At 39.0% G+C, this 17,760-nt stretch overlaps 1 protein-coding gene across 3 annotated transcripts in view; it reads left to right on the plus strand.

The window, feature by feature from the left end:
- large1 (LARGE xylosyl- and glucuronyltransferase 1) overlaps positions 1-17,760 on the plus strand; it is a 164,832-nt gene that overhangs the window by 51,322 nt on the left and 95,750 nt on the right. For all 3 annotated transcript variants that reach the window (XM_057856147.1, XM_057856145.1, XM_057856146.1), the window contains exon 2: positions 13,262-13,448. In XM_057856147.1, the coding sequence (XP_057712130.1) occupies positions 13,343-13,448 (106 nt within the window). In that variant the 5' untranslated portion in view covers positions 13,262-13,342. The remainder of the gene's footprint in view (positions 1-13,261; positions 13,449-17,760) is intronic.

A 17,760-nucleotide genomic window follows, 5' to 3' on the forward strand; every position in this document is an offset into this window, starting at 1 on the left:
ACAGCTTCTAACCTAACTTCCTACTCTATACAAAACGGGAGAAAACGGGTTGAACAGAAATGGCGACTTACCCTTACTTGCTTCAGTGCTCTTATCTACAGTGGTGAACAAAAACGATCCAATAACGAATAAACACAAAAGACCTCACCGAAAAAGCGGGAGTGTATCAAAGTAGCGATCGAATGCAAACGAGAGTGAATGGCGAGCAAATAGCTGGCGAGGAGGACCGCGACAGAATGCTATCAAATGCGACCTCCTAGAACGTTGACAGCGGCAGGTTTAAGAAGCTTGGCGCCTTTTTCCGTGGCCAATCAGCGGCGGTGATATCGTCGGTCCGTCCTGCGTCGATCAGCTTTCGTCATAGTGGGAGGGGAAGCAGCCAGCTGGTGGAGGCGACGATCAGCTGACTGGAAGAATCTCAGAAAATTAACCATTAAACGGCCAGGGGCCGTCACAGAGTTATAAGAATTTGATATTAAAACTAGAGATGTCCCGATCACGTCATTTTCAAAGTATCGGAATCGGCAAAAAAATATCGGCCGTGCCTTTTTTTATTTATTTTTATTTTTTTGTATTAAATCGTTTTCTAATTGTATTTAACGTTACAGACATAATATGTTACACTTATCCGGAGTCTTTAGTTGAGGCTTAAGGTAGGGTTATCAAATTTATCCCAATAACGGCAGTAATTAATTTTTTAAAAATGTATCACGTTAAAATATTTGACGCAATTAACGCATGCGCTGCATGACCCACACACGCATTGTCGCGCTTCATCTGTAATGGCACTGTTTTGCCAATATAGAGAGCTAAATGGCAGCGTAGATTGAGTAGAGTGAATTTTGGCAGCCTTTAGAGCCTTATTGTAATTGGCTAAAGCTTTACAATCCCTCTCCCTATGATTAGAATTATCATGGGAAGCAATGTGGGGAAGCAAGGTATCATTTGATCTTTTTCTTATCACCTTGAGTTACATCCCATCGCAGAGAAGATATGTGAATTGGTAGCACTACGCACAGTCGTGGTTTCACTTGTCATGGTTCCACTTCCCATCATGCATTGGGCATGGCCTTCAGTATCATTAACTGAAAGCTCAACAAATACACTAGATGGCAATATTTAGTCACAGTATACAAAGTCGCAAGTCTTTCTATCCATGGATCCCTCTCACAGAAAGAATGTTAATAATGTAAATGCCATCTTGAGGATTTATTGTCATAATAAACAAATACATTACTTATGTACTGTATGTTGAATGTATATATATTCGTCCGAGTTATATCCATTTTTTTCTTAATGCATTGCCAAAATGTATATGCTCGGGAAAAATTATCGGGAATGATTGGAATTGAATCGGGAGAAAAAAGAAAAAAAAAAAGCAATCGGATCGGGAAATATCGGGACCGGCAGATACTCAAAGTAAAACGATCGGGATCGGATCGGGAGCAAAAAAACATGATCGGAACAACCCTAATTAAAACCCCTCTTAATGTTTTTGTTTTAATAAAGTTTGTAAAATTGTTTTAAGTGATAGGTCACCATTATTACGTCGCAGTGCGTGACGTCACTGGTCCCGTTGCCGAAATTCAAGCATGTCAGTCGTTAGCTTTCCCAACATGTCGTCGGTTCTACCCTTCCTATTTGAACCAGATCTGAAAAGTGAAGAGCAGGACAGCACTGTCGGTCGTTCACAAGACGAACTTCAGGGAAAAATGTGTGCAGCAAATACCTGATAAAGGCTCTATATATAGGTAAAACGGCGCCATTACAGATTGAACGCGACAATGCGTGAGTGGGTTGTGCAGCGCATGCGTTAATTGCGTTAAATATTTTAACGTGATACATTTTTTAAAAAATTAATTACCGCCGTTAACGGGATAAATTTGATAACCCTACCTTAGGCCTAAACTAAAGACTCTAGATGAGTGTAACATATTATGTCTGTAACGTTAAATACAATTAGAAAACGATTTAATTAAAAATATATCTATATATATTTTAAAAATGCATGTCCGATATATTTTTGCCGATTCCGATACTTTGAAAATGACGTGATCAGACCCGATCGATCGGGACATCTCTACCATACACGGTGCCCAGACTGCAGTTCGTACTACATCCAGTTTTCTTTGGGTGGGCAGAGCGTGTCCGTGGGTGGGCACTGCCCCCCCCCAGTAACGCCCCTGTATCAAATCCATTTGAACTGGGTTTCCATCGCCGTCAGTGGCATTGAATCATGATCTTTTACTGTGGCTTTTCTATTGATATAAGAGGAAGTGGGCAAAAATGTTATGTAGAAAGATACGTGCTCGATTGACTGCTTTAACTTTGTGTTTTATTCATAAGTGCATCTAAGCGATAGACTGTCTGTCATCAAGAATATTTTAGAATTTCTATCTCTAGCACAATACACCGAAAGCCTCCCCTCGCATTTATGGTAATGGATAATGGAAATCAAACCACGATATCTTCTTAAACGGAATTGTTAATATTTCCACTTATTTGATTTGTTTAAAAGCCTTTGCTGTTTTAAATTGCGCTTGATCTTCACCCTCACATCTAAAGGAATAGAACTGTTCTTTTTTTAATGTAAAACAGGGTGTCACCTTGAGCTCTCAGATCCGTCTGTAAAAGTTTAATTTTAACTTTGACAGCAAAAAAGGATGGAGGGGGAAAATGGGAAGCCTCTTCATCAGCTTTCATTCACATAATTTGACGCGTTATCTGAAAATCGCCTTTTGGCCGTACATGTTGCTTTGTCTCCGACTTGCTGTTGTCTCATCTGTTCCATTTCCGCGCTCTCTGATCAGCTCTGAGAGCTACCTGGAAACGGTCTTAACACTGTAAAGCCGCTTGTTATTCATATTAGTGTTAATACCCACACTCAAGAGTCCCTGATCAAATCACGTCAAGGAGTCACAGCGCTAAATTGTGCTCTGCTGTCAACTTAATCTAAAGTGCCATTTTGAAACTTGGGCGTATTTAAAGCTGATGTGCCGTGTAAATGTGCCAAATAGGATATTACGAATTTGGTGTCAAGTAGCTGAGACCGAGTTGAGGTTTTCCACTTGTGTGTGCGCTTCTCTCTAACGTACATCCTTTCGTGTGCTGTAGAGCTGAAATGAATACTCGATCAACTCGAGTAACTCGAGTTTAAAAACTGATCTGAGTAATTTTATACACCTCGAGGAATCGTTTAATTTTGCCAGCTCTAAGCATCACGTTTTGCCCGGACTACTTTTAATGCGGGACAACGCGCTGACGTCGCGTGCGTAGATGAAGAAGCAATAAAAAAATGTTTTAAAAAACTACAAAAAGCTACAAAATACGCCGACGTTGCTAAAACTACGCCCACACGATGCTAGTGTGGTAGCAGGTAGTGTCCGATGCGTCTCATAGATATCGCATGCATTTAGGACTAGATGCGAAATGACAGACTCGGCCGCGTCTGGGAGGCGTTAGTAAACAGCCGCCATCTTTAAGCAGTAGACTTCTCATCGCTAATAAATATAACGTTACTGTCACTCGCTCATGTAACGCTAGCCCTTCGGAGGGCTAAGTTTCTATCATCCCGATCGATCGGGTCCGATCACGTCAATTTCAAAGTATCGGAATCGGCAAAAAAATATCGGACATGCCTTTTTTGTAATATAGATATATTTTTTATTTAAATCATTTTCTAATTGTATTTAACGTTACAGACAAAATGTCTTACACTCATCCAGAGTAGTTTTGGCTTAAAGTAGGGCTATCAAATTTATTGCGTTAACGGCGGTAATTAATTTTTTTGTTTTATTAATCACGTTAAATAATTAACGCATGCGCTGCACGACCCACTCACGCATTGTCGCGTTCAATCTATAAAGACGCCGTTTTACCTATAGATAGCGCTATAAGGCAGTGTATAATGAATAGAGAGAATTTTGACAGCCTTTGGTGCCATATTTATGTGGCTAAAGCCTTACAACTGCAACTTCGCCTGCTAATTCCTATTAGCGGTCCTGGGGCTTCCTGTCTATCCGTCCTGGGAGTGGATCTCTCTTGACTGTGGTACTCCCTAAGGTTTCTCATTTTTCTCCCGAAGACTCTGGAGTTTTTGGAGTTTTTCCTTGCCGACATGGAGGGTCTAAGGTTGGGGGAAACCCAGGACTTGAATTTATTTATTCATCTTTGTTGCTTCATTTGCTGTTTCTGATTGTGTATCATATTGCCTCTGCAAAGCCCTTTGAGACAATGTTGTTGTGATCTAGGGCTATACAAATAAAATTGAATTGAATTGAATTACAATACCTCTTTCAGCAATTAAAAATAACGTGGGAGGCAATGTGGGGGAAAAAGGTAGTAATTGATCATTTTCTTAACACCCTATGTTCTTTCCCAACACAGAGAAGGTACATCAATTGGTGCCCCCACACACAGTCATGGTTGCACTTCCATTAATGGATTTGGGCAGAAGTTAAATGGCTGCAGTATCATTTACTGAAAGCTCAACAAATACACTAGATGGCAATATTTAGTCACAATATCCAAGGTCACATTTACCCTTTAAGAATTACAAGTCTTTCTATCCGTAGATCCCTCTCACAGAAAGAATGTTAAAAATGTAAATGCCATCTTGAGGATATATTGTCATAATAAACAAATACAGTACTTATGTACTGTATGTTGAATGTATATATTCGTCCGAGTTTTATTCATTTTTTTCTTAATGCATTGCCAAAATGTATATGATCGGGAAAAATTATCGCGAACGATTGGAATTGAATCGAGAGCAAAAAAAAAAAAGCAATGGGATCGGGAAATATCGGGATCGGCAGATACTCAAACCAAAACGATCGGGATCGGATCGGGAGCAAAAAAACATTAAAATTAAATTGAAACACGTGGGAAAAGCACGTAGCTTTCAAGTGATGTGTGTTATCAAGCGTAATTACATTTTTAGGTAAGAAATATGTTGTTGCTTTTTCATAAGATCTAGTTTTTTGAGTGAAAGCAGTGACTTTTTTTTTTGTAGTCACATCTTAGATGCAATTGTTGGCTGTTTTCAACAATGTACATCGAAAATAAAGACATTGATTGAGTGAAAATGGTTCAACATTTGATTAAATGTCTTTTTTTCTCAAGTATATATATAATTGCTCTTTACCTAAAAAAAAAGTTTTATCCGATTACTCGATTAATCAATAAAAATTTTCAGTCGATTACTCGATTACTAAAATATTCGATAGCTGCAGCCCTAGTGTGCTGTGAATAAAGGACCAAAGCGACATGGTGTCTTAACCGGTGTAAAAATACCAGCTGAGCAGCTCTCTGACACTGTTTACAAGACTAATCAGCTGACAGACACCACTGGGAATGACCTATTGTACATTTTGGCACCCCACAGCGGATTGTTTATTGAAAGACTCTGAGGTAATCTATCTCGCAGGATCAAATATACGGAGCTTAAATTCTGATGGAGACCGCCTATGAATTGAGCCAAATGAAAGAAAAGTGTCATCAAAAAAAATCCCCGGGGATCGAACTCGTTGAACTGCTGACGTGTTTGTTGTTAGTGGATCGAAACTCCATGTACTTGTTGTTACTTACGTTGTATTTGCAGGGTTTGCAGTCTGCATGTGTTGTAAATAGCACATACAAGTTTTCTTTTCCATGGTGGGAGGGTGGCTTTGGCGAGAAAAAAGGCCACAGAAGTGCCTCGCTGCTCCACAGTTCTGCTGGCATAAATTCCCATTCTCTTCTGCCATGGGAGGATTACACAAAACTTGCTACTCAATACAGAAACCGAGAGTAACAACTCTCATAATATTGTGACTTCCCAACCAAGTAAAAACTTTTACCCTCGTGCCCTACGAGCGACTCGACTTCTTTGTTTTGTCAGAGGGGACTTTTAGTCTGCGTGGCAGTTGACATTGATGCAAAGCCGCTTCGCCAAAACTGTTTTTCGAAGAGATGCTCTAGTTGTAAATAAAGCTAAAACTAAACGACAGCCAGCGCTTATCATGTGTAGTGGACTTCCAGATTGCAAACGGACTGCTATAAGAGCGTATTACCTTTTGTCTTTTTTCTTTATTTCGGATTCTGCAGCTTCAACGGGCCTTTCTGTTCGATTTTGCGAGGAATACAACAAGTGTCTTTGTCGTCTCGCCGTGCAGTTGAGGCTGACTGTTCAATGACCTCCTCTTCTTGACAATGTTTTCATGTCAAACAGTGTCATACTGCCAAAACACAAGGCTTTCATATCTACGTTACCACCAAGGCTCCTGTCAAACAATGACGGTGGGGCCCCTGAGAGAATGTAAAAGCACTGAATCAAACTCAACGGTCTTGCTTTTATAGTGTCACACATGACCTCTCTACCAGTGTTGGGATCTACTATTCAGGCAAAGTAGGCGATTGCCTTAGGCCCCCAACCAGTAGGGGGCCCCCAAACTGCTGCCCTCGCCCCAACGAGCAAGAGCTTGGGCCAACGGAGCCAGCAGCACCCCCAACGTCATTGTCATGTATAATTATGTCAGCATACCAGACAAACAAATAACAAAACAAAAAAGAAAACCATTTGAATGCTGCATTTATATTATTCCCCCCCCACACACACACACGCGCACTACAATGGACTGTTCTACGACGACGGACTAAGTATCAGTCGCTTAGCTTCATTTAGCACCGTTTAGTTGTGTGTTAGCTTCACTTAGCTGTCCCGCGTTTTTCACGCCACTAAGCTCGCTATTTTTACAGCTCACTTGCTACTTTGCACGTTGGCTATCATTTATTTCGAACACATGAGCGAACGTGCTCTCCATGAGAGCCAAAGTGCAGTGTGAGAGAAGTTGAGAACAGGCCGCTAATGCCGCTTTTAACTTTTTTCTTCACACTGAATATACAAAATAAAACGACAGCACACCCTGTGGCGAAACAATGCAGTACAGTTCCAATCAGTCATACAATAACGCACAACAGCTGGTTAACAGCATTTGCTAACGAAAAAAAAATCTATTTGTGACACCACAAGCAATGACGAAGAATGTTTTTTTACGGAGTGTAAAGCTTTCGGTTAGTGGTTTAGCGAACGTACCTCCGGTGAACACTTCGAAATAAAAGTACATCATGTTTGTCATATAAATACTGATTTCTGGAGTTAATCCCACATGCTTCAGAATTAATATTATAATATGTTGAGTAAATACTACAGAATACAGATTCTACACTGAGAAAAGCTTTCAAATGACCGTCTTTATGACAGATATGATTGGCAAGATTAGTATTTTAATATATATTATATATATTTAAAATACTGTATAAACACACGCAACAAATATTTACTATCGTATCGTTTTCACTCTATCGAACTGTATCGTTCTTACACTGTATCGAATCGCTTGGCCTTAAAAATGTATCTTTTTTTAATCAAATCGTAACCTGTGTATGCATATTGAATCAGCTTCATGCCAGAGATTCCCAACCCTATAAAAAAAGTCAATAATACAATTGAACACACATTGCCAAAGACAGAACGCGAACGTGGCCATAGCTATTAAGAGTTATTCAGGTAACTATAGCATAAAGAACACGCTAACAAGTTTACCAAACCATCACTGTCACTCCAAAACACCAAAATAACATGTAAAATGATATCATAATGTGTTAATAATTTCACACATAAGTCGCTCCTGAGTATAAGTCGCACCTCCAGCCAAAATTTGAATAAAAAAACATGACTTATAGTTCGAAAAATACGTTACTTTTACTATAGAGTAATTCAGTTACTCATGTGAGTAACTATAACTAATTACTTTTTTAAAGTAACATGCCCAACACCGCTCTCTACTAATCTGAATGTTAAACCGAATTGTGTGTGTGTGTGTGTGTGGGGGGGGGGGGGGGGTCACTGTTTTGTTCTGATACTGCGGAGTGCGTATACACTGTTGCAACGTCCTCTCAAAGGTTGCAGAAAAAACACCATATATGTGCCCGGTTATCTTTCAGGTCCTGCGGCTCTTTGCTCTCGGAGTTTATTAAAAGTAATATTTTGTCCTCACCGCATGATGTGACAGTGCGGGGCGTATACCTGTAAACAGCCAGCATGCAAGTATTATGGATGCACTTCTCAGTGGAAGCTAACAACAGACAAACAATTTCTTTACCTGAGTGCATTCCCACACTATTCCCTCATTGTTACTTTTCCCTTCCCCATTTTATAAACGATTAAAGACAGCGGCAATGTAAGAGCCCTGTAGATAATTGAAACACGCTTTAGCTTTCAGAAGCCATTATTGCTTTGAATTTAAATGGAGTTAAATTGAACTCCGACGGAGTGTAATGGGCGCACATCACGATTTTAACAAGGCATCGCGTTTTCCAAAGTTTGTAACATCTTGGGAGGACTTGGCTTTTCTTGCCCGAGTGATTAAAGTTTGAAGAATAAGATTAAGGTAAATTAAACTGCGCATGCAGAGATGAGAGAGAATGATTTTTTTTTTTTTTTTTTTTTTTTTTTTAAAGCGGCATCTTATCGTGCCTTTTGGTCTGTTCCTCTGCAGTAAATACTTTTCATCTTAGCCATCACGCTGATAAGATTATGCGGCAAAGTTGCGTTGAGGTTCAATCAAAACTAAAAAGGAAGGAAAGATTATGGCCGGTGTCGAAACAAGTACAAAAGAGGGCTAACACCTTTTGAAGAACAAACAAAATGTGACGCTGTCAAGTCTGGAGATTGAAATAAGCAAACAGTCAGAACGTTAAGAAAATAGTTGTTAAGAGTTTATTTGCTGTTGTTGACAGTGATAGACGTACACCGTTTTGCTTCTTTTTTTTTTTTGCGTGACCACAGTGGCGCCTCCAGAAATTTTTCATAGGGGTGGCCAGATGGGGCCACTTAAAATCTTGAGGTGGCCAAAACCAAAAGCCATAATTTCAGGTTTTCATTATATTATTGCAGTAAAAATGTCAGGGGAAAACTATCAGAAAGACTTAAGAACACGGCTACTGATATACTTTGGTGTATTGTGTAATATTTGATGTTACTAATGATTTAATGTGCATAGTCCGTAACTGTCCAGTCAACATTTTGAGTTCCACAACAATTCTGTTTTTATTGTGTTATGTACATATTAGGCATAAGGTGTACATTTAACTAAGGCTGTCAATAACATTTTTTAATCGAGTTAATCACAGCTTAAAAATTAATTAATTGTAATTCATCGCAATTCAAACCATCTCTAAAACATGCCATATTTTTCTGTAAATTATTGTTGGAATGGAAAGATAAGATGGATCTATACAGTCAACATACAGTACATAAGTACTGTATTTGTTTATTATAACAATAAATCCACAAGATGGCATTAACATTATTAACATTCTTTCTGTGAAAGGGATCCACGGATAGAAAGACTTGTAATTCTTAAAGGATAAATGTGAGTTTATATATTGTGACTAAATATTGCCATCTAGTGTATTTGTTAAACTTTCAGTAAATGATACTGCAGTGACTTAACTATTCTGCCCAAATGCACGATGGGAAGTGGTGCAACCATTACTGTGTGGGGTGGCTGCAAATGCTATATCTTCTCTGCGTTGGGTACACTACAGGTTGTTAAGAAAAAGATCAACTCCTGGCATTCTTCCCATCGCTTCCCACAATATTTATAGTTGCTGTGGAAGAGATGACAAAGCTTTTGCCTATTAAAGCACGGCCCCAATGAATGCTTATATCTACTCCACTCCGCCTCATATCTCCGTATATAAGTAAAACGGCGCCATTGTAGGCTGTTTGCGGCAATGCGTGAATGAGTCGTACCACGAATGCGTTAATTGCGATAAATATTTTCATGTGATTAATTTTTTTTTTTTAAATTGCCTCCCGTTAACGCGATAAATTTGACAGCCCTACATTTAACAAAACAAAATAAATGCATTCATTTGGGATGAAATACATTGCTGATGCTACAACAATCTAACGATATACTGGCAAGCGGGGTGGCCAGTGGGTTGGCCAACCAATTTATAGGGGGTGGCGCCACTGCGTGACCAGGGTCCAAATGGATTCAAGGACGTAGGTTTGGTCTCAATATTGGTAGGGGCGATATCACAGAAAAACCTGCATGCACACTTATTGCTGGGGGCGGGACATTATTAACACCAAATGACTGAAAAAGTGAGAGTCGTCTTATATTCAGGGCCTAGACATTATACCCATTCACGACGCTAGATGGCGCCAGATATCATTGAAGCGAATGCTGAACTTGAGGAGTAATGTTCTGTCTACTCTCAAGTTTAACCAGTTTGCATTATTTTATTGCAATGTTTTTCCTTATTCAGATTTGTTTCAAGACTACAGTTACAGTTAGACCTCACTTTGATGGTTAATTAATGCAGTTATTGCAATTTTGTTGTTTTAGCAGGTCGGAGACCAACAAGGTCTAACGAGGCTCCACTCATTACCTGTATTAATGGCACCTGTTTTAACTCATTATCGGTATAAAAGACACCTGTCCACATACTCAGTCAGTCACACTCCAAACTCCACTATGGCCAAGACCAAAGAGCTGTCGAAGGACACCAGAGACAAAATTGTAGACCTGCACCAGGCTGGGAAGACTGAATCTGCAATAGGTTAAACACTTGGTGTAAAGCAGTGGTGTCCAAACTATTCCACTTAGGGTTGCAGTGGGTGCTGGATTTCATTCCTACAAAACAAGATGACATCTTTTCACCAATCTGGTGTCTCACAAGTGTAATCAGTTGATTGCAGTAAGGTGCTGCTTGTTTTAGCACAAACTTCATTCACTGTCTGTGGTCGATTGGTGGGAACGAAAACCAGGACCCACAGCGGCCCTTGCGGACAGGTTTGGACACCCATGGTGTAAAGAAATCAAATGTTGGAGCAATTATTAGAAAATGGAAGACATACAAAACCACTGACAATCTCCCTCAATCTGGGGCTCCATGCAAGATCTCACCCCATGGCGTCAAAATGATAACAAGAACGGTGAGCAAAAATCCCAGAACCACACGGGGGGGACCTAGTGAATGACCTACAGAGAGCTGGGACCACAGTAACAAAGGCTACTATCAGTAACACAACGCGCCACCAGGGTCTCAAATCCTGCACTGCCAGACGTGTCCCCCTGCTGAAGCCACTACACGTCCAGGCCTGTCTGCGGTTCTCTAGAGAGCATTTGGATGATCCAGAAGAGGACTGGGAGAATGTGTTATGGTTAGATGAAACCAAAATAGAACTTTTTGGTAGAAACACAGCTTCTCGTGTTTGGAGGACAAAGAATACTGAATTGCATCCGAAGAACACCATACCCACTGTGAAGCATGGGGGTGGAAACATCATGCTTTGGGGCTGTTTTTCTTCAAAGGGGCCAGGACGACTGATCTGTGTAAAGGAACGAATGAATGGGGCCATGTATCGAGAGATTTTGAGCGAAAATCTCCTTCCATCAGCAAGGGCATTGAAGATGAGACGTGGCTGGGTCTTTCAGCATGACAATGATCCCAAACACACAGCCAGGGAAACAAAAGAGTGGCATCGTAAGAAGCATTTCAAGGTCCTGGAGTGGCCTAGCCAGTCTCCAGATCTCAACCCTATAGAAAATCTATGGAGGGAGTTGAAAGTTCTTGTTGCCTAACGACAGCCCCAAAACACCACTGCTCTAGAGGAGATCTGCATGGAGGAATGGGCTGAAATACCAGCAACAGTGTGTGAAAAGCTTTTGAAGAGTTACAGATAACGTTTGGCCTCCGTTATTGCCAACAAAGGGTACATAACAAAGTATTGAGGCGATCTTTTGGTATTGACCAAATACTTATTTTCCACCATGATTTGCAAATAAATTCTTTAAAAATCACACAATGTGATTTTCTGGGGTTTTTTTCCACATTCTGTCTCTCATGGTTAAGGTTTACCCATGTTGACAATTACAGGCCTCTCTAATATTTTCAAGTGGGAGAACTTGCACAATTAGTGGTTGACTAAATACTTATTTGCCCCACTGTAACTGAACTCATTATATAATAATGAAAATAAGGTGGCTTAAAGGTTGGCGGGGACAATTTGAGCATCCTGAAAAGTTGGTAGTGTTATGTTCCTACCGTCCCTATGCATACCTTGAATGGGTTGGACATCTATCGTCGTCAATGGCGGTGAATGAGTTAACAATCCCGATAACAAAGGAATTTCAACTGCATGTTAATTTTAAAAAAGCAACATAACTCTCCCTTTATTAGCCTATTGGTGTTGACATTTTGCTTGCATATAATAATGATCATCTTGAGTGTGTTGCAATTGCCATGTAAATCACAGCATCTCGAGGAGAGCTCATATCACGCAGAGGTGAAAGATCAACGAGCCACCCAAATGATTCAACGTTGGCCTATCAAAGGAACGTTTGTCTTCCTCCACTGACTTGTTTAATCTCCTCCGAGCTCTTTTAACCTCAACTTAGGTTTTTGCCCCGCATACTATAAAAGAAGTTTGTCAAGGACGTAGGTGGAAGTAGTGAAAATGCGTCTTTTCTTTCTACTGTTTTTGCACTTCACCGGGTGACATTAGGCTTATTACATAACTGGCCGGAAAGTTCCAGCTGAGGTATTATGGCTAACTCCTTTTCTTCCCGGGGATTAAAAGTTATCGCAGGTCAACTGGTTAATTGGTCAAATGTGGTCGGAGAAGCGAGATTAATATTACATAATGGCACTTATGGAAATGGACAAACTTAGTTTGCAAGTGTTTCATTCCAATTTTGCATGTATAATTCAGCACTGATTAAAGCAATAACAAAAAAACAGGAGCCAAAACTAAAAAAACCACAAGCAGACTGCCAGCTTTGACCTTGCAGATTTAAGAGTTTTGTGTTTTACAGTTACAAAACTCTTAATTGTTCACAATTTTGCTGTCTCCCATCTGTCGCGCTTCAAATTTGGGGGCAATCAGACAAAAGCTCGCCTGGAAATGACCATAAAGTGGCCAATTTAAACCAAAATGTTAGACTAGCTGCGTCTTTCTGAGTCAAGCTTCTAAAAAGGCTTTTTTCCGGTCTACTTGCGAGAGACAAATGCCATCCATGCTCTTCATGTCTACGTTGTGAGTTTAAATATGTCATCATTCCTCTTTTGAATATTCTTGAAATATTGAGTTGGGAAAATAATGAGTCATTCCATTAAAATGTCATAAAGTGGACATCAACGACACCTGATGTCCGGCCGGTGCTTTGTACTCTAACCCAGTTTATCTTCCTCTCACCTCTTTTAGTACCATGAATCATCCTGGGCAACAGCTGCTACCCACATAGAGGTCACCCCACCTCTCTTTCCATTCGATTCGGTCCAGAGGATGCTGGGAATGTGTCGCGGGCGCAGGAAGTTCCTGGCGGCCTCCCTCGCCTTGCTCTTCATCCCAGCGCTCACTTGGCTTTACCTGTCAGTCGGCAGCTTTCAAGGTAATCCCTCGGGCGGCCGATAATTGCGACTGATAAAATCGAGAGCTAATATAAGTGGACGAGCGCAAGCGCGTGTTATAGTGAATGCGCACTGTGTACCATGGACAGTTCCCCTATCAGCGCAGCGCTTACTAATGGAGCAAACAAATTGGAGCCATTGCAAAAAGAAGGGAAATAAGTCATCGTAGTACAAGAATTAAGTCACATGTTTATGAGAAAAGGTTTTATGAGAGTAATTTTATGAGGGTTGTGCTATTTACAAAAAAATGCTTGACATAATTCAGCAATGAAGTCATTATTTTGTGGGAAAAGTATTAATACTAGACACTGAAGTGAAGTGATTCTTCAAAGAAAGTCATAATTCTAGTTTAGTTACCGTAATTTCCCGAATATAACGCACACTTTTTTTTCCCCAAAATCAACTTGTAAAATCATGGTGCGCACTATAAACGGGTACATGGTTGGAGACAGATATATATATATATATATATATATATATATATATATATATATGTATATTAGGGCTGTTGAACGATTAAAACTTTTAATCGAGTTAATTACAGCTTAAAAATTAATCGTAATTAATCGCAATTCAAACCATCTATAAAATATGCCATATTTTTCTGTAAATTATTGTTGGAATGGAAAGATAAGACACAAGATGGATATATACATTCAACGTACGGTACATAAGGACTGTATTTGTTTATTATAACAATAAATCAACAAGATGGCATTAACATTATTAACATTCTGTGAAAGTGATCCATGGATAGAAAGACTTGTAGTTCTTAAAAGATAAATGTGAGTACAAGTTATAGAAATTTTATATTAAAACCCCTCTTAATGTTTTTGTTTTAGTAAAATTTGTAAAAATTTTCAATCAAAAAATAAACTACTAGCCCGCTATTGTTGATGTCAATAATTACTTACACAATGCTCACTACTGAAGCCTATAAAATCAGTCGCACTCAAGCGCCAGCAGCGGGCGGTAAAACTCCATAAAACACAATTAACAAGTGGGCATTTCACTCTACTGTCATTTAAATCTGTCTGAGCGGGGCTTGTGCGTTAATTACGTCAAATATTTTAACGTGATTAATTTTAAAAATTAATTACTGCCCGTTAACGCGATAATTTTGACAGCCCTAACATATATATATGTATTAGGGTTGTTCTGATCATGTTTTTTTTGCTCCCGATCCGATCCCAATCGTTTTAGTTTGAGTATCTGCCGATCCCGATGTTTCCCGATCCGATTGCTTTTTTTTGCTCCCGATTCAATTCCAATCATTCCCGATAATTTTTCCCGATCATATACATTTTGGCAATGCATTAAGAAAAAAAATGAATAAAACTTGGACGAATATATACATTCAACATACGGTACATAAGTACTGTATTTGTTTATTATGACAATAAATCCTCAAGATGGCATTTACATTATTAACATTCTTTCTGTGAGAGGGATCCACGTATAGAAAGACTTGTAATTCTTAAAGGATAATGGTGACTTTGTATATTGTGACTAAATATTGCCATCTAGTGTATTTGTTGAGCTTGCAATAAATGATACTGTGGCCATGCCCAAATGCATGATGGGAAGTGGAACCAGGACTGTGCGTAGTGCTACCAATTGATTTATCTTCTCTGCGTTGGGAAATAACATAAGGTGTTAAGAAAAAGATCAATTGCTACCTTGCTTCCCCACATTGCTTCCCATGATATTTCTAATCGGATGGAGAGGGATTGTAAGGCTTTAGCCAATTAAAAAAAGGCTCTAAAGGCTGCCAAAATTCACTCTACTCATTTTACGCTGCCTTTTATCTCTCTAAACAGGTCAAACGGCGCCATTACAGATTGAGCGCGACAATGCGTGAGTGGGTCGTGCAGCGCATGCATTAATTGCATTAAATATTTTTACGTGATACATTTTTTTTTAAATTAATTACCGCCAGTATCGGGATAAATTTGATAACCCTATCTTAAGCCTAAACTAAAGACTCTGGATGAGTGTAACATATTATGTCTGTAACGTTAAATACAATTAGAAAACGATTTGATTTAAAAATATACTCTATATATATTAAAAAAGGCATGGCCGATATTTTTTTTTGCCGATTCCGATACTTTGAAAATGACGTGATCGGACCCAATCGATCGGGATATCTCTAATATATATATACGTTGTGTTGAAGAAATGTATGCGGCGATCCGTTGCCGACCATTACAGTACGTGACATCATCATTTTGTTTCGGTAATACTTCACTCTGATCGGCCGAATGATTTCGTCCGTGTTAAATTCTGCTTTTTTCACTCTTCATAAAGCACAGAATTTAGTTTCTTGAACTCATTCGAGTCAACGTTTGTTTCAGCTCGGCAACCCGGACCATAACAAACGTAAAAACACAGACTTCCTGTGTGTGTCCGTCAACTATATCGGTCCCTCTGGAAACTCAAATCCAAATAACAATAGTTCCTATGGTTACTGTCGTGTTGACAGCAATGAGCTCTCACGGATTTCCGATTTACGTTCTCACTTTCATTTTACCGTATCAATCCATAGAAGAAACATTTATTCATCATGATGAAACAAGCAAATTATACAGCAGCCTTTTAAAGAAAAGTCACATCTGTTTTGTTTTCTCCTAGATTCTGGTAAGTTGGAGAAGTTGTCAAATCGTACTATTACCGTAAATATTGTCAGTTTATGGTAATGTTTTGAACTACCAATGTGCTATGCTTGTGCTGTGTTTCACCAGTCAGTAAAATGACATTTCTGTATCTGTACACGAGCTCTGTTTTCCTGTATTCTTCTATTCATTGGTGCCAAAATTAGGGTGTGCATTATAAACGGGTACAATAATTTTCCCTAGATTTTACAAGTAAATTTACATTATACATGGGTGCGCCTTATATTTGGGAAATTTCGGTTTTTTTTTTTTTTTTTTTAAATTAAGTTGTTGATGCTATCACTCAATCGCGGTGCAGTCAAACACACTTGCTTGTGTTTTTGTCGTTTTTTTTTTTTTTTTTTTTTTTTTTTAACACCTGGGGCTCTACGGGCCTGGAGGCATTAGTGTACATTTGTATGAAAATTGTTGCTTGACTCACCAGTATGGTGATTGCTTTTATCGCTTGAGGCTTTTTTTCCCCTAAGTGTTTGCACCTCTCGCATGATGTCAGCCTATCTATATAATGCACAAAACAGAAGTGCTGATGCCAGCGGGGAATGAAGACCTTCTAAACACCTACTCATACATTCTCCTGTCTTTAAGTAACTATGGTTACTTCAAGGAGACATCCTTTTATTGAGCATGTTGTGATTTGCATATTGTTTATTCACAATCTGTAGCAGAGTTAGATATATAAAAGAACACTTTTTTTATAAGGACTTCACATCACTGAATTACATGTTCAAACCCCTGTGACACTGGCTTTAAGTTTTTAATCCAGCCCGGTAAATTTTTTCAGTGCAGCTCAGTTGTATGTACAGTGGTATGAAAATGTATCTGAACCTTTTGGAATTCCTCACATTTCTACATAAAATCAACATCAAATGTGATTGGATCTTTGTCAAAATCACACAGATGTAAAAACTGTGTCTGCTTTAACTAAAACCACCCAAACATTGATAGGTTTTCATATTTTCATGAGGATAGCATGCAAACAATGACAGAAGGGGGAAAGATAAGTAAGTGAGCCCTCTGCCAAAGGAGACTTAAAGAGCAATTGAAACCAATTTTTACCAAACAATTTAAGTCAGGTGTGTGCCCAATCACGGATGAGTGGTTTAAAGCCAACCTACCCACTATAAAACACACACCTGGTAAGAATTGTCTTGATGAGAAGCATTGTCTGATGTGCATCATGGCTCGGTCAAAAGAGCTGTCTTAAGACCTGCAATCAAGGATTGTCCATTTCTATAAAGCTGGAAAAGGATTAAGAAAAAAAAAAAACTCTAAAAGTCTGGATGTTCATCAATCGACAGTCAGACATGTTGTCTACAAATGGAGAGAGTTTGGAGTAAGATGACGCCAAGAGTTCAGCACAGAATACTCAGAGTGGTAAAAAAGAACCATAGAGTGTCTGCTAAATCAATTAATCAATCAATCAAAATTTATTTATATACCCCTTTACAAAACCCAAAAGGCCCTCAAAGTGCTTTACAACAAAACATGGCTCAAGATAAATAAAAGGCAGGAAAATATTATACAATGACATTAAAAAAAAAACAAAAAATAAAACAAAGACAGCGCATCGCGATAAAAATCCAGCAAATAAAACAATAAAACCGATAAAATCCAAAGA

The sequence above is a fragment of the Corythoichthys intestinalis genome, chromosome 13 (assembly GCF_030265065.1).
Source record: "Corythoichthys intestinalis isolate RoL2023-P3 chromosome 13, ASM3026506v1, whole genome shotgun sequence".
Lineage (NCBI taxonomy): Eukaryota > Metazoa > Chordata > Actinopteri > Syngnathiformes > Syngnathidae > Corythoichthys > Corythoichthys intestinalis.